General features: G+C 42.7%; 1 protein-coding gene and 1 long non-coding RNA gene across 4 annotated transcripts in view; one reads left to right on the forward strand and one right to left on the reverse strand.

Annotated features, from left to right (window-relative positions):
• Positions 1-22,442, reverse strand: part of Golga3 (golgin A3) — a 47,339-nt gene that overhangs the window by 15,049 nt on the left and 9,848 nt on the right. For all 3 annotated transcript variants that reach the window (XM_036171771.1, XM_036171769.1, XM_036171770.1), the window contains exons 4-14: positions 20,417-20,529; positions 18,183-18,811; positions 17,306-17,417; positions 14,726-15,032; positions 10,901-11,103; positions 9,984-10,121; positions 7,096-7,257; positions 6,363-6,731; positions 3,873-3,950; positions 2,622-2,885; positions 994-1,088 (exon numbers count right to left, since the gene is read on the reverse strand). In XM_036171771.1, the coding sequence (XP_036027664.1) occupies positions 994-1,088; positions 2,622-2,885; positions 3,873-3,950; positions 6,363-6,731; positions 7,096-7,257; positions 9,984-10,121; positions 10,901-11,103; positions 14,726-15,032; positions 17,306-17,417; positions 18,183-18,811; positions 20,417-20,529 (2,470 nt within the window). The remainder of the gene's footprint in view (positions 1-993; positions 1,089-2,621; positions 2,886-3,872; positions 3,951-6,362; positions 6,732-7,095; positions 7,258-9,983; positions 10,122-10,900; positions 11,104-14,725; positions 15,033-17,305; positions 17,418-18,182; positions 18,812-20,416; positions 20,530-22,442) is intronic.
• Positions 128-7,508, forward strand: LOC118572278. Its single transcript, XR_004943483.1, has 3 exons — positions 128-157; positions 2,628-2,725; positions 6,522-7,508. It is a non-coding gene; the product is annotated as an uncharacterized LOC118572278 (long non-coding RNA).

A 22,442-nucleotide genomic window follows, 5' to 3' on the forward strand; every position in this document is an offset into this window, starting at 1 on the left:
TCAACTGAAGAATGGATTAAGAAAATGTGGTGCATATACACAGTGGAGTACTACTCAGCAGAGAAAAACAATGACAGCATGAAATCTGCTGGCAAATGGATGGAACTAGAAAATATCATCCTGAGTGAGGTAACCCAAATCCAGAAGGACAAACATGGTATGTACTCACTCATAAATGGTTACTAGATATAAAGCAAAGAACAATCAGACTGCAACCCACAGAACCAGGGAGGCTACATAGCAGGGGAAACCCTAGGATGACTGTGGCTTATAGTAAGTTTTGGTTTTACTCAATCACTGGGCAAGGCTCAATCAAACATTTCACTATTAGGATAAGAATTTGTACTGTATCAAGCTGATAATATAAATAAATAGATAGATAGATAGATAGATAAGAGAAAAAACAGCTATTCTGTCTCAAAAATAAGTAAATATATGAATAAATGAATGAATAAATAAATAAATGGCCCAAAATGGTGTTTGCATGCATGTGTATTCATGTTTATCAGTAGTTTCTGTTAAGGGTCATATTTTAGATTTATGTGAGCATAAAAGGATAAGATGGATGGATATCAAAGTGTCAACCTAGTGAGAGAGCAGGAATGTGAGGATACTAACACCAGTGTGTGTGTGATTATATAAAAGAAGATTATATAAAAGGAGAAGGAGATTTTAGGGATAGGGATGGAGCTCATTGGTAGAGCACCTGCTTAGTATACTCAACGTCCTGGGTTTCAGCCCCAGCTTGGGAAAGGGGGGTGCTTCTGTAAAGGATGCTTGAGCAAGCCAACTTATAAACTCAGGTATGTAGGAAAAAAGTAACTGCCAAATCATGCTGGAATTTTGAGAACCTGTGCTCCAGGCTACCTTTTCATAAGCCTGAGTACAAAAAGAATCTGCTAAGGAACCCAGCAACATCAAGGACTGTACAGACTGTTCCGCTCTCTGCAGAACTGGTGCCCTCACAGGTAAGTGAATGCTTCTCAGACTTACTTCTTGGCCTCTTGCTGCAGCTCTTCTATTTGTTTCTTTAGTGTCTCATTGGCCTCAGTAAGAGCTACCATCTGCTCTTTGTCAAACTGCAAAGACTTTAAAAAGAACAAAGAACAGCCAGTAAGTAAAAAGCCACCTACTTCAGATATTTGTCACTGATGAACCATACTTCAGAGAGGTCAAAAGCTTTTCTCAGGGTTGAAGAGATGAATCAACAGTTAATAATAAGCCCGTTAACTGGCTGCTGTCCTAGAGGACCCATGTTTAATTCCCAGAACCCACATAGCAGTTTATAATCATTTGTAACTCCAGTTCTAAGTGCTTCAATGCCCTCTTCTGGCTTCCATGGTTGGCATGCACTTGGTACACAGATATACACGCATCCAAAATACTTATATACATTAAAAATATTTCTGGCCACTGTGTCCAAACCATTGATACCTTCAGGGCAAGAAAGACAAGCTCAGGTTAGCCCAGACCTTACCTGATACTTTATAGTGATATTTTATTTGTATTGAAATGTGATTTTATTTATATGTTAATAAAGTTGCCTTGAGGTCAGAGCAAGCCAGAGCAGAAACTGGGCGGCAGTGGTGCACGCCTTTAATCCCAGCACTTGGGAGGCAGAGCTAGGTAGATCTCTGTGTGTTCAAGGACACAGCCAGCATGGCAGACACACGCCTTTAATCTCAATACCAACCATAGAAGACCTGGAGGTCTGTACAAACAGGCAGTGACGAGGAGGTCATGTGGCTGGGTTTACAACCAATGAGAAAACAGAACAGAAAACCTGTAAAAAAAGATAGGACACACAGAGGTAGCTCTCTTGCGGAGAGGAAGAACAGCAGAAGCAGTGAAGGGTAAGGTTTTCTGCTCTTGCTCTGACCTCATGGTTTTTAATTCTGCAATTGGTTCTGTGTTTCTTATTTAACAAGCCAGTTACATCTACAATACCTCATGAAAGGAATAAGCAAGGTGCTTCTGGATGAACACTGGACATACCATCTTTATATAAACATGCTGGCCACTTGTCTACCTGAATTTTGCCCTGGACCTCTTAGAGACTTTCAGCATGTCATGTGTAAAATGGAGCCTTTTTTTGTTCTAGCATCCTGCATATCAACTCTCCAAATTCCTCACCCCAGGAAGTGTTCCCTATTTGGGACAGATATCTCTACCCATAAGTCATCCCTTACCCTACCTGGTCTGATCACCAAGCCAGTCACCACACTCATTAAAACAGCAAGACTCAGGGGCAGTATGGCTGTCCAAAGGGCATGGGCAGCTACCTGATTCTCTCAGTGACTGCACCCTGCCTAAACTCAGGCTATCTGCAGAGCACTCTCTCCTTTCTGTCTGCTGCCAACCTGCAGACTTCAAGGCTCAACAATTAGCTCCAAAGACCCTGTCACAGGTGGCATGTTCAGATGCTCACTCTTCTTTGTTTCTTTCATATAGCATCATAACCTGGACTTATCTGATTATTAGCTTTTGGGAAGGCCTTGTCTCTAGATTGTTTTAAAAGCCTTTCTTGGCCAGTGCTCCCTGTTCCATCTTGTACACAGTAAGCCCTCAGCACAATTGGCTGAACCTTCACAATTCAAAAGAACTTATGTATTATATCCCACCTGCAGGTGAGTCTCCATTTCATCTCGTTCTTTCTGCACTGACTGAAGATGCCCCTCAAGATCTGCCATCTGCTGGTGAACCAGGGACATCTCCTTCTGCAGTCGTGAGTGTTCTACTTCCACAGTCTTCTTCTCTCCATGCACTTTTATTAGCTCCTGCCTCAGTTCCTTCATCTCTGAGTCCAGCCGTTTTTTTGTGGCTTTCAGCTCACTAATGAGTTGGTCTTTGGAAGTAGCATCTCGCCGGTAGGCCTCTACCATTACCTTCAGGACAAGACAAAAGTAATAAGCCAGTGCCAGTCAGCATCTTACCCAGGGAATAAGGCTGGCTTAAATAAAAATGTTTACCAACAATTCAAGGTATAACCTCCCTCACCCACGTTCTAGGCATGGAATCCAAGGCTTAGAGAATTAGAGGCAAGTATTCTAACCACTAAAGTACACCTCTAGCCATAGGGCACAGCTTTTTATACAAAAAACAATACATGTTAAAATCTGACACTACTCATTGACAAATACCAATGATGATGGCATGTCTGGATTTCTGTCACATGATGTGACTACGAACTATGTACCCCCCCCCCCCCCAAATCTGAACATTGTATGAAACATCCCATTATCCTCCTGGAATCCTTGTATCTTTTATCTCACAAGGGCTAATCTCCCTTTGGCCGGGGTGCTTGGATTCTGAAAGATAATCCTTTGCATATCTCTGTAATAAACTGAAACACAGCTTATAAACGAGGTCTGGAAGACCTTCCTCTCACAGAACAAAACATTCAACTGTTGTGGGCTACAGAGCAAGGGCTCAGAGCCATTTGTCCACCAGGAGCCGGGCTCCACAAGACAGAACTGTGTCACAGACCGCTCGGGTACACACTAAATTTGTTCTTAATGTTGGGTTAAGGCATAAGCTTTTCACACACTTTATACTGCAAACTCTACCAACACACACTGACAAAACAACAACAACAAAAACGTGTAACACACACAGATCTTGGAGTGATAGTGACAGGGTATCCTGACAGGAACTACATTGGTAGGTATTACATTCAGCCTTGGAGGATCATAGACCCTACCTCAGGGGAGAAACATCATGCTGCCTCACTGACTGCAATGGGGGACAACTTAGAACAAATACAATGCCTTTAAAAAGAATAAGACCTAGATGCTTCCCTCTTTCTGATTTTGTTCCCCTGGGGCAAACAGACTCCTCAGCAATATGCCCGATACTTGTTTTCCATGTCTTACCTTTTGCTGAACAAACTGCTCCTTTACCTTCTGCACCTGTTTTCTCAATGAGGCGGTCTCTTGCTGCAAGTGCTCCACCTACAGGAGAGGTTTGCACAAGGGTGGGTGGCCTGACAGTTCTAGGTCTGTACCCAGGGGCATTTCCTAAGCCGGGCAGTGGTGGCGCACGCCTTTAGTCCCAGCACTTGGGAGGCAGAGCAGGCAGATCTTTGTGAGTTCAAGGCCAGCCTGGTCTACAGAGCGAGATCCAGGACAGCCAGGGCTGCACAGAGAAACCTGAGGTGATACTATATTTGTAAAATGTGATTTTATTTGTATATTAATAAAGTTGCCTTGGGGGTCAGAGCAAGCCATAGCAGAGGCTGGGTGGTGGTGGTGGTGGTGGTGCACGCCTTTAATCCCAGCACTTGGGAGGCAGAGCTAGGTAGATCTCTGTGTGTTCAAGGACACAGCCAGCATGGCAGACACATGCCTTTAATCTCAATACCAACCATAGAAGACCTGGAGGTCTGTACAGACAGGCAGTGACGAGGAGGTCATGTGGCTGGGTTTACAACCAATGAGAAAGCAGAACAGAAAGTCTATAAAAAGAAAACACACACAGAAGTAGGTCTCTTGCGGAGAGGAAAGACAGCAGAAGCAGTGAAGGGTAAGGTTTTCAGCTCTTGCTCTGACTTCTTGGCTTTTAAGTGCAACTGGATCTGTGTTTCTTATTTAACAAGATGGTTACATCTACAGAAACCCTGTCTTGAAAAACCAAAAAGGAAAAAAGAGAGTCAGCACTAGCCAGAGCACAAAAAGTGGCTTTCCATCAGACACATGCTGATAGCCCAAGGGCTGCTCAGGCATAACCAGCATCCCCTCCTTGCCACTGAAAAGTACAAAGACAATGTGAAGGGCAGAGGAGTGAAAGAAAGGGTGAGGCAGGGGATGCGATGCTCTCGATTAGATAGTCGTAAGCCCTTCCTGGAATAGCCAGAGAGGAAATTGTGAGCCTCAGTCTGTTGCAGCTTCTCAGCTCTGGTCTTGCAGCAGGAAAGCAGCCAGACAGTACATAAAAGAATAGAGTGAGGTTCTAGTCCAGTGAACCTCAATTTACAACACCCCATATCCTTGTGACTTAAAGCATACCAGAGACCAGCCCACCCCTAATATCCGGAAGCTTGTAGAAATTGCTGTCTCAGGCCCCAGACTGAGACAGATCTGCACATAAAGAGCCCCAGGGACTCAGGAATACATGATATATTGGAAGGGTTACTCTGGTACAGCAAAAGGCCTTCTACTGCTTTGTTATTTCATGTGAGAGGAAAAAAAAAAAAAAAAAGATTCTGAGGGCTGAACCCTGATGCATATGAGGCAAGTATTCTACCACTAAGTCATACCCCAAGCCCAATAAAAAATGCTTTTGAACAAGCCAGACACCCTACCTTATAGCACTCTGCATGATACATCTCCATGATACATGGCAGAGATACCCAGACATAAAACATTCTTTTAATTATTACATTCTAAAGTGTCAGTGAAATCATGCTCACCTGACAGCAGTTAAGAACACTGCATGTGATCACCATCTTAGATGGTGGAAACTGAGGTCAGTAAACCCTGGAGCCTTGTAGGGATAGCTTTTTCTCAGAGACCCTTGAGGACATGTGTTCATTCTAACCAGCCAGGTGGGACAGCCAGCACCTGGGCAAGGGAGAGGTTGAAAGACAGCAGTTTCCCTGTAAGGCTGTCAATACACCCCCACCTCTCAAGTCAGGAAATAGACTTCAGAGCTCCAGCCAACATGCAGAAGAACCTCACTCCATTATGCTGTTCCATCATTCTTTAAGGAAATCATAATCCAATACAGTAAAATTTCAACATGATAAATACTGTCCAGTGTCAGTTGAGATCCCTCTTACAACTCCCTCTAAATTAATGTCTCCAAGAGAAACAGACCAGGATCCTGATTCTTTGTCCTTACAGAGTGGAATATTCAGGCATAATCATTCGGACTCTAGTTCCATTTCCTGATCATCTTTCTTTACTATGTATTTAGCAGGGTCATACTGTTAGCACACTGCTGTTCCCCATATATGGCCATCCCACTGGGCCATGCTTTTATATACCAGGACACTGGTGTTAAAAGAAAGAACCTACTATGAGCTATCTGTCCCACCCTGAACATATCACATCATGACTAACTTGCCACAGGTAGGAAGAGGAAGCAAAACCAAGTGTACTACAGCTTCTCCTCCAACTGAAAGCATGACATCAGCAGCAAAAACTGGTGCTTTCTTGGCAGATAACATTTAAAAGCTCCACACAAAACTTGTTCTCCCAGTACCTGGTTCCTCCACACCCAGAGGCCAATGGAGGAAAGGGTTATAAGAACTACTGGTTATCTGCTTGAGAATACTCTTCCATTGATCACTCACATTTGTAACAGAACACATGCCAGAAAAGAATCAATCTATGGTCCTTCAAAAACAGCTAAGACAGTGTTACCTGGTTGGACTTGACAGCCAATTCTTGTCTCAGTTGTTCCAATAGTCCTGATGTCTCCTCAGTATCTTCTTCCAAACGCTGTGCTCCTCTGTCAAGTTCCTCCTTGTCATTCCTGGCCGAGTGTAGAGCCACTTCCAAAACAATCTTCTCATTCTGCAGGAAGTGAATTGTGTCCTCCCTGGAGTCAGCCTCTCTCTGCAGCTCCTCCAGCTTTGCTTGTAGCTCATCATAGCGTGTATGCAGGTCATCAAGAGACTGCCCCTTGGACTGTAGAGCCTCCTGCGTGGCGGTGAGCTGCTTTATCACATCTAGGTGCTCCTGCTGAAGTGCTGCAAGCTGCTGGTCTCGCTGGAACAGTGTCAACTTCACCTGAAAACAAGTGATAAACTTCACATGCTGCCTTCCACCCTGGTACAAGAATTTATACATTTTTGATGTTCAGGATTTAAATACTTTTGATGGATTCATTGAAGAGTCTTTTTTATGTAAAATTTTAGAGTAGAAGAACATGAATAGAAGCAAACCTGGTCAGGCTGGCAACAGAACAGTGTGATAGTACCCTTCAAATATATTCAACAGACATCCCCAAACAAACCTGAACTACCAATATAGCCTGATGCCAGAGATCACACACAGGTCACACATGAATGGCACAGAGACATATATGTCAGGCAAAGCCCACATCCAAATAAATCTCTGTGAGCCTAGGGTCTAGGAAGCAGCAGTTACTTGCCTGTTCCAATTGTTGCTCCAGGGATGCTGCTGCATCTGCCACTTTCTGTAACTGCTCCCGTTCACCTTCAAATTCTTCCAGCCTCCTTTGGAGGTCCTCCTCCACCATTGTCTTTGCCTCCTGAATCTGTATAAATGCTGCCTCCTGATCCAACATGTCAGCCTGAATAAGAAAATGTTGCTTCTTTTAAAGTTATTGTGTGTATATGAGTGTCTTGACTGCGTTTATGTATGGGTACTACCTGCATCTTTAGTGCCTATGAGGCCAGAAGAGGGCATTGGATCTCCAGGAACTGGAGTTAAAATGTGTGTGAGCCACAGGGTGCTGGAAATTTAACCTAGATCCTTTGAAAGAATAGCAAGTGCTCTTAACCACTGAACCATCTCTCTAGCCCTAGAAACAATATTTCTTAAAAAGCAGAAAAATTTGATCATCAATAACAAACTTCAAGTCTCATCCTTTATAGAGAAACACACACACACACACACACACACACACACACACACACACACACACACTTGCTATGCAAGAAGATCCTATTTATACCTCCATCCTGTCTATGAACTACAATCTGACAGGCCCAGAATCAGTGGCTGGTACCTACTCACTTACCACAAGGTATAGGCAATGCCAGGCTACTCAGGACTCTTTTATCCTAGCTGACTGAGGTCCATACCAAGAGAGGACTAGTCAAACAACCCTCCTAGCTTTTTAAGAACCTGAGGATTGCTTAAGACAAAGTTTAAGCCCAGGTAGGCAAAAGAAAAGTAATCGAATTGAGCTGGAGATATAGGTATGCACAACCACCACCCAGCTAAATATGGCATTTCTTAATAATTTGACTATGTAGGTAAAACCTGACATTGTGGTACTTTAAAAAAAATTTTTTTTAACATACAGGCCTTTTAATTATATTGTATATAAGGGGGAAAGATACATACACACATGTGGAGGTCAAAGGACAACTTGTGGGAGTCAGTTCTCTCCTACATGTTGGTCACAGGGACTGAACTCAAGTCATCAGGCTTGGTGGCAAGTGTCATTGGTTCTTTACATTACTAGTTACTCATTATGGCTTTCAACATGGTTGTCTTTCATTATCTGAGCACAAATGGCTGTGTGCTCCACATGGAAAAAAGAACAGGTAGAAAGCTGAAAAGATGAGAAATCAGACAAGCCACCGGAAAGCTGAATTCTTATGAAACTATCTATGAAAACTCAGGATCAAAATTGACCCAGGAACGCAATTCACAACCATTAATGACTAGATTTTTTTTTTAAATAAAAATTTATTTTTTTATATTTAGTATGTGTGTACATGCAGGTGTTCAAATGCACTTGAGAGCATAGGCACACAGACCATGGTGCCATTATGAAGGTCAGAAGGTAAGTTGCAAGAGTCAGTTTTTTCTTTTACCATGTAGATTGCAGGGATCTAACTTAAGTCAACAGGCTTGGCAGCAAGCAACTTTACCATCCTGCCAGTCCTTGACTAGATGCTTTATGGTTTTTTCTTTTTTGCTTTTTGTAACCAGAATAAAAATGGATAGATATTGTGGCTGGGCAGTGGCAGTGGTGGCACATGCCTTTAATCCCAGCATTCGGGAGGCAGAGCCAGGTGGATCTCTGCGAATTCAAGGCCAGCCTGGTCTACAGAGCGAGATCTAGGACAGGCACTAAAACTACATAGAGAAACCCTGTCTCAAAAGGATATTGTGGGACATGTATATACTCATAATCCATAGGAGAAAGAGGCAGGAGGTTAAGAGTTCAAGGTTATCTTAGTTATAGAGTTTGAATCCAGCCTGGCTACATAGTCCTGTCTACATAGGATAAGGAATCACCTAGAGCAGCAGTTCTCAACCTATGGGTCGAGACCCCATTGGGAGTCTCATATCAGGTATTTACATTACAATTCATAACAGTAGCAATTGGAAAGTTATGAAGGAACTGTATTAATGGGTTGCATTGAGAACCACTGATCTAGGGTGTTATAGAGAATGGGATTTGGATCCAAATCAAACACACTACATTTCCCATCATAATCTAGAGATGGTCTGTAGAGACAGCAGACCGTAATGAAAATGCCTGTGGGAGAGCAGTGGACACTGGCGGACTGAAAACACATTGAGTGCTTACAAACAGATGGAAACCACTATTATCACTAGGCCTGGAAATACTGTCTGATATACAAATATACTTAATCTCCCTTTCCCCAACCATTCTGTGGCTAGCTCTGTCCCCAAATGGCAACAATGCACTGGTAGGAACTCAGGTTCAAAGGAGGGTTTAAAGAGGAACTACAAGGTCCCAAGGACACTCAGACCAGACAAGAGGTGGAATTCCAAAATGCTGAACGGCTATCACTGCACACTGCTCAAAGGGATTGCGTGCATGCGTGAGCTATATACTTTTGTGGTACATGTACATAAACATGTGGGAACACACATTCATGCATGTATATATACAGGCCCAAAGAAGACATTGGGTGTCTGTCTCTTTTTCTCTCCATCATACTACCTTGAAGCAATGTCTCTCACTGAAGTAGTAGTTTGCCATTTTGTCTAGGCTAGCTAACCAGCAAGCTCATAGGATCCTCGTCTCAACCTCCCACAAATGCTAGGGTTGCAGGCACATATAGCCATGTCTGACTTTCATGTAACTCATGTCCTCATTCTTGTACAGCAAGTGCTCTTACCTACTAGGCAATCTCTGTAGCCCAAAAAGAATTTTTTGAAATATTACATAATGTAGAAAAGTACACATATTCACAAGATACATTTATGTTCACTATAGGTATTTGGATTATATCTGTGTATGTTTTACACTTGCTAGCAAGACCCAAAGTCAGATAAAAATGATCACTCCACCATCACCTCAGTTCTCACCTCAATGCTCTGGAGCTGAACAGCTATTCGCTCTTTTTCCTTGATGGATCTATGCTGAGTTTCTGTCAGCTGATGGGACAGGGACACATTCTCAAGCTTCAGGTGCTCCAAAAGGCCTGCTTGGGTCATCTGTCCAACCTTCAAAGAAAAATCCAGGAGGTAAAAAGGAACTTTAAAGTGTGTAGACCAGCCTATCCTTTGTCACTAAGATGTTCTCTCTTTGTTAACAATGGCTACTGGCTGACTTTCTAAATGTCCCCCAATGCAGGGAAAGCTCCTGCCCTTCTCTTCCTTCCCAGGACTTACCACCACAAATCCTCTGCCAGCCTACCTTGAACTGGAGCCATGTGGCTCCTGGAAGGGTGGGGGCACCAAGAAATCAGACCTTCACACCTGAGATCATGCAGTTTGGACATGACCTACACTGGAGTTCCCATTTAAGGTACATCTATAAACAAATAACCAAATCCCATTGGATCACCACTTGTTCCAGAGACAATCAAGGCCTAATTTGGCTCTCAGTGTCTTCAGGAGAGGAAAGATCAAACTCTGAGAAGGACTACCTGCCAAATTCTCTGTCATACAAGAATACCACAGGAATGATTCAGAGCACAGAGGACAGGATGGGAGAGCTTCAAGCCCAGTAAAGGTCAAAGGAAGATTTACCCTTTGGTTGAAAGGAAGGCATGAGAGGCTCTTGTAGAGGAGGGGTGTGGCTATGACGTAATCAGCAGATGCTAAACAAAAACATATCTATGAAATCTAAAACCATGAACACCTTTTCCCCCTTTTGGTAGCTCTGAATGTGTGATCCTCTTGTCTCAGATTTGGATGCCATCACACTCAGTGTAGAAACATCTTTGTAATGCAGGGGAAAGCACATACCATATACCTAAAAGGAGTTTCCTGCACTATACCTGGATGTGGGCCACCTCTCCCTGCAGCCTGACCCTGGCCTCCTGGGCCAACACAAGCTGCTGTTGGTACCACTGCCGGGCATGCTGCAGAGATGTGATTTCAGTCTGTGATGCTTGTAGCTTGCTGGTCAGTGTTGTGCGCTCCAGCTGTACTTGGTGGAGTTGACTCTGTAGGGCTGCCATCTGCTGCCGAAGGTCATGCACTGAAAGTAAGCAAGCAAAGCCAACTCAGACTAACCAGCACTAACAAAAGCCACAGCTGAGTGGTCATATGACCTGAAGTTGAATTCTACAGAAAGAAGCCTGCAGTTGATGTTGGTTATGCACAGTGGCCATGTTCTATAGCGTTACCACAAAAACAGATAGGGGATTCCTTTGTGTCCCTATGTAGAGAGCTGTTTGCAGCCGCGCCTTAAAGATGGCGCCGGCTTCCGCTCTCCGCTTTCCCGATGGTGAGTGCTCTCAGTGATAAACAACTCCTTAATTGGCTAAGGCTGAGAATCTGGCTTGCTTACGTGCACCTGGACCTACTGGTAGTGCCCACGTGGCGTATCAGGGTTGGCTACCCAGTGATTACTTAAGGCTGTGAGCGGGTTTCCCCGGGGTCAGAAGATTGTTCAAGGTTCCTGAGTAAACTGCTGAAAGAAGAGCTCAGTGTTGCGTCTTCCTTGCTGGTCGAGGCGGTCGCGACATCCCTAGACACAACAGTTCTATTAGATGATGATTATATCTGTTCATTTACCTGTGATTCTGGTCAAACACACCTTATTTAATATCTCCTGAATTATTTCTCTATTATCTACTAATTATTCACTCATCTGTCTTTTTAATATTATTTTATATTTATCTTATATATAATAATATATATAATAATTATCTTAATTATTATGAATGACTACAAAGCTCATGGCCAGCAGCTCTATGTAAGTCAGCTACCATGCCTTAGCGAAGTTTCTGTAATAAACTGTCTTCGCCACAAAATAGCTCAGAGCCTCCTCACATACAGAATATCAGCATTTGGAGCCATTTTAAACAGCAAAACTACCCTCAAAGAAAGCCCAAAATTGGACATGTGACAGTAAACAGACAAAAAAAAGGACAGCTGTTAACAGTCTGAGCAGAGGGTAAGACTGAGGGTAAATGAGATCCGAATGCTACCCTCTTCTACAGAGTTGGAAGAACACACATTAAGTAACACAAATCTTTTTTCTTTTTTCTTTTTGAGCTGAGGATCAAACCCAGGGCCTTGTGCTTGCCAGGCAAGCGCTCTACCACTGAGCTAAATCCCCAACCTAAGTAACACAAATCTTAATTAACCTGGCCATGTCTGTGAAGAATCATGAAAATCTTTTTTTATTTTGGTTTTCGAGACAGGGTTTCTCTGTGTAGCTTTGCGCCTTTCCTGGAACTCGCTTTGTAGACCAGGCTGGCCTCGAACTCACAGAGATCCACCTGGCTCTGCCTCCTGAGTGCTGGGATTAAAGGCGTGCGCCACCACTGCCCGGCAAGAATCATGAAAATATTATGAGTAAACCTGGAATTACAAATAAAGTTAAGCTGGGAAGAAATTCTTTATAGAATCTGCAATGACCAAAACCCAACTATGTATCCCAGAAACTGCCATGTCGCTATGGTTCTCATTTTGAATACCCAATGACATCAATTAGCCATAAAGAAACAACACTGGCATCATATGGTTAGTTCTGCACAACTACCTACTGGTCTGCCACATGGTCAACTCAGGATGAGCAGGGTAGGAGGAAAGTAAGATGGGCAGGCAGGAAATCAGTTGCCAACAACACAAATAAATTACAGTACAAACAAAACCAGACATTACGAAATTTAAATTATATCCTGAATTTAGGAAACTACTTGTCTTTTGAAGATATTTTCTTTCATTTCTTTATTTTTATATGGTTGCAGGGACTTGCTAAGTTGTCTGGGATGGCCAGAGCTTTTGATTTCTTTGATTAGCTTTCAAAGTAGCTGGGACTAAAGTTATGAAGTTATGTGTCACTAAACCTGGTTTAAATATTTTATATGAGAGAGAGAGGGGTAGGTGACAAGTTTGCTGGATAGTTTTATGTCAACTGGATACAAGCTAAAGTCATCTAAGAGGAACCTCAATTATTCCAGCAATCAGGAGGCAGAGGCAGGGGGATCTCTGTGAGTTTGAGGCCAGCCTGGGCTACAGAGTGAGTTCCAGGAAAGGCTCCAAAGCTACACAGAAACCCTCAAAAAGAGAAAAAAAGAAAATACCTCCATAAGATCAGGTTATAGGTAGTCCTGTAGGGCATTTTCTTAATTAGTGATTGATGTAGGAGGGCCCAGCCCATCAGGGTAGTGCTACTCTTGTGTTGATGGTCATTGATTCTTCCAAATCTTCTTCTTCCTCCCATGCCCTGAGTCCCAGTATATATAGACTTACAAGCAGTAATCCCTAGGCAGTGCAAAACCAGGCTTCCAGGGTCAAATGGAGGGGTGATAAGAATCACATGGAGGGGTAGTAATTGTTAATTATCATTTGCAACTCAAAAGGGAAGTGACTAATAAGGAAATGAATTAACTAAAGGCTAAATTCAGGTAATATCTAAGAAGATGGATCTTAATGTGCTCAACTATAGTCTTAAATGTGATTAGTAGAAAATGTTAAGAATCTCTAAGTTGCTAGGTCCGTGGGAGAAAATAAAACTGCCTTCTTTTATCCTGTGGCTCCTATCTGTCCAAGCTATCGGCCGTTTTTTCTGCAGAGTGGGAAAAAGTGTGCTTGGTCACTAGGCAACCAGTGTACAACTAGATGCCTCTGGTGATAGTTAAAGGGAGATCTGGAACTAGAGGTAAGATTTGGAAAAGGAGGAAGTTAAGCTTAATTGGCACATCCACCAGGCCTTCTCAAACAGCTAATCTGGACGCTTAAGAGAGTACAGAGGTGTCTGATAAGGTACTTTCCTCTGTCTGGGGATGGACCTGGCCGGATGCTGCCAATGACGGTAATTACAGGGAGGCTTGAATGGGGTTCTTGCTGTGCATAGCTGGTAGCGGGAAATGGTACCCAATAAATGATGGAAAAGCTACAATAGCACACAAGAAACTCAGAACAGAAAATGGCTGATCATCAAAAGTAAAATATCATCAAGGCTCCTCGATCCTCAGCTTGACCTTCTGGGATAGCAGCTCATCATTATTCTCCTTAAGGTCATATAGCCTCAAAGCCCCAGCTGAAACACAAAGACTGCAGACATGGTCCTCCACTGCACTGGACAAGAGCCTCACCTAAGAAGTCTGAAACCTCAGGACACAAAAACCACAATCTCCTGACCCCACTTCTCCCTGTCTTTGCAACTCCTGTTCAAATAATATCCTCTTAGTGTCTGTTGGTATCAGGGTTTGACTTAGGTGAAGACTGAAAGCAGGTTATCTCTATGAATGACCTCTAGGTAAGCCCTGAAAGTTACAGACCAACACACTGAACAAAGGGCCACTAATCAATAATATAGGCATCGCTCTTAAATATTTAAGATAACATTTTAAATGAGTAGGAATAAATGTAGAATAAACATATAGCTCAACTACCCCCAAAACACTGGATTTAGGGGGAAAAAAGAGTAGAAAGGATTACTTCTAATGGTCAAAAGTCCAAAGTCAATTTCTGAGATTAGATCACCTACTTTATGCAAAAGCATAGACTCTGAAGAGTTCAGCCAAAATTCTATTTACTTTAGCAATGTAGAGACACTCTGTATTAAATGTTATGCTAACATGAACCTGAAGATTCATGACACCAGTTACGAGATCCAGACATCACACTTGGGTTGCAGACCTTACCTGTGTTGTCCTTGCTGAGGATGTTTCTCTGCATGTCCTCTACTTTGGCCATCAGTCTCTGATACTGCTCCTCTGCCACTTGCAGGTCATTGTTCGAGGATGCCAGGCTATCATTTTTAGCTTCTAGCATGTTCTGCAGGTCAGTCATGGCCCGCTGTAGATCCCAGCATGATTGCTTCAAAGTGTCCACTTCAGAACTAAGGGAGTCCTGCTTCTGCTGGCTGCTGTGGCTGTGTTCCACCTGTGCCTGCAGCCTTGTGCTCAGGGCAGCAAGCTGGGCCTGTAGCTCAGCTTTCTCTTGAAGTGCCTGAAAATACCCCCAAATGACCATAATGGCATTCAGAAAAATAAGTTGCTCTACCCACTGTTTTCACAAGATTGATGAAACTTATTACATTTACAATTAGTGGGACAGAGGAAAATGAGTTTTACTTATTTACCCTATCCCAAAACCAGTCACTTAAACATGACAGTTAGCTGTCCCCCATATCAAATAAATTGGTGGATCCCTAAGAGATAAAAGCAGTCAGATTCTGATTAATGAGGAAAATGGGCTCAAAACATCTCCAGAAAAATACTGCTACTGTAGAAATTCAAGGGGTAAGCCATAACACAGATACATGACTGGCACTGAGTAGTTCAACAACAATGCCACAGGACAGAACATAGAAAGCAAACAGATCCCAGGAGCTACAAAGAACAGTGGTGAGACAAGTGAGGGCTGGGAGTGTTATGCAGTGGTAGAGTGCTTGGTTAGCATGCAATAGGACCAGAATTCAATCCCTAGCACAAAAGGGGGTTTGATAAATAAAAAATTAAAAAGACAAATGAAAGAAAGACCCAGCCACCAACACATTCTATTCATCCCAAGCCTACCTAAGAACATATAAGGGAACTCAACACACTCAAGAAAATTGTGAAGATAACATTTTCAGCAAACAGAACAAACTCCAAAGGAACTGAAATAAAATCTTGTTGAATCTTATTGATTTATTAGCAGTGTTAGGGAGAGACCCCAGGGAGTTATGTATGCTAGGCAAATGCTCTAATCCTGACCTATACTCCAGGTCAAGAGGACTTTAGAGCCAGTATAACTGGCATCCACATAAACTCGAGCTACATGGATCTCTGGCAGTTTTAACAGGACCCACTTCAAAAAAAATTAGAAAACAAAGTGAAGAAACAAGGGAAGGTGCTTAGACCAACCTAAGGACTGAGTATATGGAGGACACATAAATGTAGGTGATGAAATGGTGACATTCTGAGTTAGGAGAGAAAACTGTGTACAACCAAAAATTACTCTTAGAAACCTCCGAAACCACCATGGAAGACTGTTTTATATATAACTAAACTAACTGGCTTCTGCCTAAGGAATTTTTAGCATGACACATGTACTTAGCAAAGCAATTTCATCTCACCACACATGGCTTCTCACACTGTAGTATGTGTTCACAGCCTCAGGTCAGGCCTTCACGGTCTCAGTGTATGTGTATGTTCTCTCTCATAAAACATAAAGCTGAATTCCCCTCAAGAGACTCAGACTAAACTTTTGGCAGAAAGATAAAAATCTAGTTCTCTGCTACTAAGAAACAAACAAGCAAACATATAAAACAAGCCAGGCATGGTGGCAAAGGCCTGTAATCCAAGCCATTGAAAAGTACAGGGATGAAGATAAAGAGCTCAAGGTTATCCTTAGCTCCATTGCAAGTTCAAAGCCAGCCTGGGCCACATGAGAACTGGCTCTAAACAAACAAAGTTTTGTATAAAACAGTAAAACCTGCCAGGCGGTGGTGGGAATGTGTATGTGTGCATACACATGAGAGAACCTACAAAGGACAGAAGAGGGTATGCTAGATCCCCGAGAGCTGAAGTTAGGCAGCAGAGAGTCACCTGTAATGGATGCTATGAAACAACCTTGGGTCCTCTGGAAGAACAGTAAGTGCTCTTAACTCCTGATCCATTTCTCCAGATCCCACCCTCCCATAATGAAAACAAGATATAGTAAATTAGTATCAGACAAAGCAGACCCTGGACTAGCAAGACAGCTTAGCAGGTAAAGTCACTTGCTTCCAAGCATGATGTTTGATTCGCTAAACCAATATGGTAGACAGAACAAACCAACTCATGCAAGTTGTCTAATCTCCACATACATGCCACAGCATGTGCACATCCACCCTTACCACATACACAAACACAAATAAGTAAGTATAATTTTTAAGAATTGGAAAAAAAACTATTAAAAAGTAAATGCAGAATTGTAAAAAGTACTAAGGGGTCAAAATGAAACTTTCACTCTATCAGAGAAATGAAAAGCCACCAGGAGAAATTAACTATCACAGAGTCTCAGGTATATTTAGGACATGCTCTTGGCAAATTCTGATGGAGACAAAGGGAAAGAATGAATCATAAATAAACTAACAACTTTGTATGAGACCAACACACCCTGCAGACAAAATGAGTAACATGGACAACTTGGCTGATGAATTACACTTAAGGGTATCTATAAAATTATGCACAGCAAAGACCTACATATTCTTTTCAAAGATTTGGCTCATTAGGCAACAGTCAAACACTCCTTACCTGACTGGCTTCTAATGACAAAGCCTCCAGTTGTCCTTCAAGTCTCATTTTTTCTTTAAGAACCTGCAACATTTCATCCTGTGTTTCAGCAAGAGAGCTCTCCATGGACACACTAGGGGTCAGAGGTATAAAGTCAGGAGATGAGAACAGGACAGCTGTTAATCCTTTTCCTTCCTTATACTGTCCAATTTTTTTAAAAAAAATTATTTATTACGTATATAGTGTTCTGCCTGCATGCTTGAAGAGAGCACCAGATCTCATTCCAGATGGTTGTGAGCCACCATGTGGTTGCTGGGAATTGAACTCAGGACCTCAGGAAGAGCAGCCAGTGCTCTTAACCTCTGAGCCACCACTCAAGCCCATATTGTCCAATTTCTACATATCCCTTCTGCTCCTCCCGTTTTGTTTTTTGGATCTTTTTATTTTGCTTTTGCTTTTTTAAAAGATAGAGTCCTTCTATTATGTAGGAAATATATAGACCCTCTAAATACACAGGTCCTCATAGGGACCTGAAACTCCCTATGTAGTATAGACTGGCCCTGAACTTATGATTCTCCTGCCTCAGCCCAGTAAGTGCTTGGATCATGCACCACCAACACCCAATATACAAGTAAAAAGCCTTAAGCAGTGAACTGAATCTTACTTTCATGCTCTGGAAACAGGAGTTTGTAAGCACCTGGGAAGTCTTAAGAGATAGGTCTATGTAAACTGAGAAAATGGATGCTTTTTATACCATCCAAATGGTTTAGATCTAACTCTACTTATAAAGTGGTAGAGCTGTGTGTAAGTGAAAAGCTAATGTGAAGATTGGGCGGCATTAGCAAAAACACATGGCACAGCAGCTGTTCAGAGTTCAGAGTCAAGTCTGCTGCCTTACCTGCTGCAGATGCTGTCTCTGCGGCTCTGCACCTCCCCGTTGACTTCCTGGTTCTGATCCTGGTGCTGGGCTGCTGCAGCCTGTAGTACATCTTTAATCGAAGGAAACTGGCCCATAGCCTCAGCAGAAATCTCCTGGCCATCAACCACATAAGCTGCTCCTGGTGTGCCCACATTAACCAGGGCACCCCAGGCCCCTCTTGCAGAGAGGCTGCTGTGTGAGGAACTGTCACTTTCATTTCCATCAGCCTCCGACACGCTATCCCCAGTCAGTGAGGCACTCTCTACACGGTTATCAGTCTCAGATACAACTGACGTGCTGCTTCTACTCTGTTTCAGGGAACCTCCAACAGCATCAGCAGTGGAACCAAGGCCTCCAGAGTTACTTGAATCTTCAGTTCTATAGTCAGCCAGAGACCGAATCTTGCTTGACTTGGAACTCTTTTTCTCCTTAGAATGTGCCAGCAGCCCTAAGCTGCCTACCTTGGGCCCTCGAGGAACACTGGTACGCAGGAAGGAGTACTCTTTTGTTACAGCTACAGTACTGGCTCTTGGCAAGTTTTCTGGATTTAACATGAGCTCAGGATCAAGTGTACTAAAAAGTTTCATTTTTGTTGTAGGTTGACTGGACTGAGAAGCAAACAAAAGTATAAAAATATGATTAAGATTAGCAGGCAGTATTCTAAAACTGCCATCCAGAAAGCATGCACAGATGAACATTCTGTCTAGCAATGGCAGTCTGCCAGGCCCTTAGAATGTTGGGTGCAGCAGATCTTCTGATTCTGTCTCTTACCACTCAGGTTGCATTGAGTGACCAGACTTGACCATCCCTGGGCCTGAAGCACACTTTAAAACATTTTAAAGCGAGTCACAACAAATCTTGCTCATCTAACTTTCTTAGCAAAACTTTCCTGGCTATTGTCCTGGGTAGCTTCTTAGATATAGAAAAAACATTTTTAAAAAGTCCTGTTAAATTAGATCTACTTTAGTTTTGAAATTATTCAAGAGGTAATGAGCATCTTTATTCATATCTGCTTACATATACCTCAGCAAAGACATATGGTAGCCGGGCGGTGGTAGTGCATGCCTGTAATCTCAGCACTTGGGAGGCAGAGGCAGGTGGATCTCTGTGAGTTCGAGACCAGCCTGGTCTACAGAGCTAGTTCAGGAAAGGCTTCAAAGCTACAGAGAAACCCTATCTCAAAAAAACCAAAAACAAAAACAAAAACAAGAACAAAAAAACCACAAAGACATAGGGTACCCTTTCTTGTGGGGCGAGAAGGATGTTGCCACAAGAGTCTCACAGTCCAGGCTGACCAAGAACTTGTGATCCCCTGCCTCCATCTTGGTACTAGGATTATAACTGTGCCATAAGACCAAACTATGTGGAACTCTTGCTCCATTTTAAACATTGTTTATTATCATTTTAATGCCCAGCTAATTTTACAATTTTTATTGTTGTTACAAATTATCTTTTCCAAATGATCATGGCAGGATAATTACTGATTTTTCCCATTAATAACTAGAATAATAAACGGACAATTTCCTAAAACCAAATAACACCTAGTAATGGTTTTCAGCCGATTTTTCAGTCTTCCAAGGCATCAACCCACACATAACACCAATTCCTCTGTTTGTTAGTGTTTCTATCTTTTACATCATTATACTAGCTAGATATTCCAAAATGGCTAAGTGATATTTGGGATAAACGAAAAATGCCAGCTATGTTTGTCAACATAACTTTCTTTAAAAATTCTTATTTTACGTGTATAAGTGTTTTGCCTACATGCACATCTGTGTACCATGTGTGTGCCTGGTGCCCTTGGAGGCTGGAAGAGGGTGTCGGATGCCTTGGATGTGGAGTTACACAGGACTGTAAATCGTCATGTGTGTGCTAGGAATCACACCCCTTCTTCTGGAAGAGCAACATGTGCTGTTAACTGCGGAGCCATCTCTCCAGCCCCAGCATAACTTCCTGTTATAGGAACATTTCAATCCTTTCATTCTAGCAAACTGATGTAATCCCTTGGCAGGGGCATGGGGAGGATGACAACCATCCCAAACGCTGCAGTTCAGCATGTGAACAATCACCGCTAGGAAAGAACATAAAGGGAAAGGGTGAGAGATGGAGAAACTGGACAACTCAGATGTGGACAACACACTCCTGACGTCAACAAGGACAGTATTTGTAGAACTCAGACTTGCTCAGAACTCATACAGATCCCGGAGACTCACCCTCTCCCGATGGCGCTTTACTCGGTACTGGATCAGTTGTTCCTCCAGGCACTTCCGGGCCTGTAGTCGGACCTGCTCCTCCTTTTCCAAGGGCAATGAAGAGGCAGTGGAGCCTGCAAGGGAAGTGACCACTGAGAGGTTGATAGGGAGCAGGCACAGAAAACAGATTAGTTGTTTTAAATTTAATCACCAGTATGTTTTAGCTTGTAAACTACACACAGCCACCTATATTCCATGACAATTTCCAGAATGAGACAAAACTGAGAACCACAGCCACTTTGTACAGAAAAGATCTGCCTTATAAGTGATAGAATACCATAATGGGCCCATTCTCATAGCAAAAGATAAATTTCCTTATGAGGCTACATTCTCAGATTACCTCAATTGCTGTAGTAACACCATATAAAAGTCAAGAGCATATTTAGCTGTATTATTCAAACATTGTCTATGTAATAAACAAATGGCTAATTAGTTTTGCTGCAACATGTAGTGCAGAGTGAAGACCAGAAGGCTCTGCTTTTGAGGGCCAAGGGCAGGCTACTCGACTTCCTACAAAAAGCTCAAATCCAGAACTCATACTCAAAGAGAGTAAGCACAAATGGAAACCTTTAAATCAAAAAATGACTTACAATATTTAAAGCCCAACCTTTTAGGGGGTGAGTAACCTAAAGTTATTGCAGTTGCAAAACCAAGACAGCCACTCACACCAGGACTGGGTTTGTAGTTTAATCCTAATAACCAGAAGATGTGTCTGTGAAACATCAGCAGAGGGCTAAGAGGTCAAAAAAAGAGGATAAATGCAATAATTTAACAATCTTTTATATACATCACCCTCTTCAGACATGAATTCTGAAGAAGCAATATTTTTTAAAGAGATGTTCAAAAAAAGTCTGTAAGACATGGACAGCTACCAATTCATTAGGAACCCACCACCGTGGTTAGCAATCTGTGCACTGACTTTTCACAGAGCTACTGTAGTTCAAGTGGCTTGGCCATATGCATGACAAATTCAAGGGTTCCGGCCATTGCAGATGCCACAAATCAGCAAACAGACCCGGGTTCAAACAACACTAAAGCTCCATGACAAGCTGTATAAAATAGAGTGCTAGGTCTGGATGACAATAAGAACAGACCCATACATTGTCACTAGGTGCGAACTCCCTAGATCTAAGGAGATAAGATCAAATATGTAAGCTCATTTTAAAAATGTGTAATTTTATTTATTTGTTTGTTTATTCAGTGGAGAGGTGGGACGTGCAAACTCCAGGGCATGCTTGTGAGGACCAGGAGCAACCTGCACGAGTCGTTTCTCTTTCTGTCATGTGGGTCCTGGGAATTGACCTCAGGTCCTGGGATTGATGGCAAATGCCTTTACCAGTTGTGCCATCTCATCAGACCCTAAATTAATTGTTTTTATTCTCTATGTGTATGGGCAAATATATGTTAGGGCATGAGTGAGGAGGCCAGAGGGCAACTTTGTAGGGTTGGTCCTCCCCTTCCACCTTTACATGGATTCTGGGGAATCAGGTCATCAGGCTTTGCATCTTTATTCACTGAGCTATTGCCTACCTACATCTTAAATGCTGGCACATTTTCAGAAATTTAAAATATACTACAGCAGTGACAAAATGATGCTAGTGAAGAAAAAAGCAAGTAACTCCAAACACGACACTGACAATTTAGAAAAGAATGTGCCAATGTCCAACAGATAAAAAGATGCCCAACTCCTCTGGCAACTGAAGTAAAACAATGAATCAACCTTACCATCATGTATTAAAAATAATGAAGGGTTGGGGATTTAGCTCAGCGGTAGAGCGCTTGTCTAGCAAGCGCAGGGCCCTGGGTTCGGTCCTCAGCTCTGGAAAAACATAATTAACGAAGCACTGGGTACAGAGATGCACGCCCGTGGTCTCGACCTACTTGGAAAGCTGGAGCAGAAGGATCGCTTGATTTAAGAAGAGGGTGCTAAAGGCAGGCAGTGGTGCACGACTGTAATCCCAGCACGCAGGAGGCAGAGGCAGGCAGA

This window comes from Onychomys torridus, chromosome 22 (assembly GCF_903995425.1).
Source record: "Onychomys torridus chromosome 22, mOncTor1.1, whole genome shotgun sequence".
Lineage (NCBI taxonomy): Eukaryota > Metazoa > Chordata > Mammalia > Rodentia > Cricetidae > Onychomys > Onychomys torridus.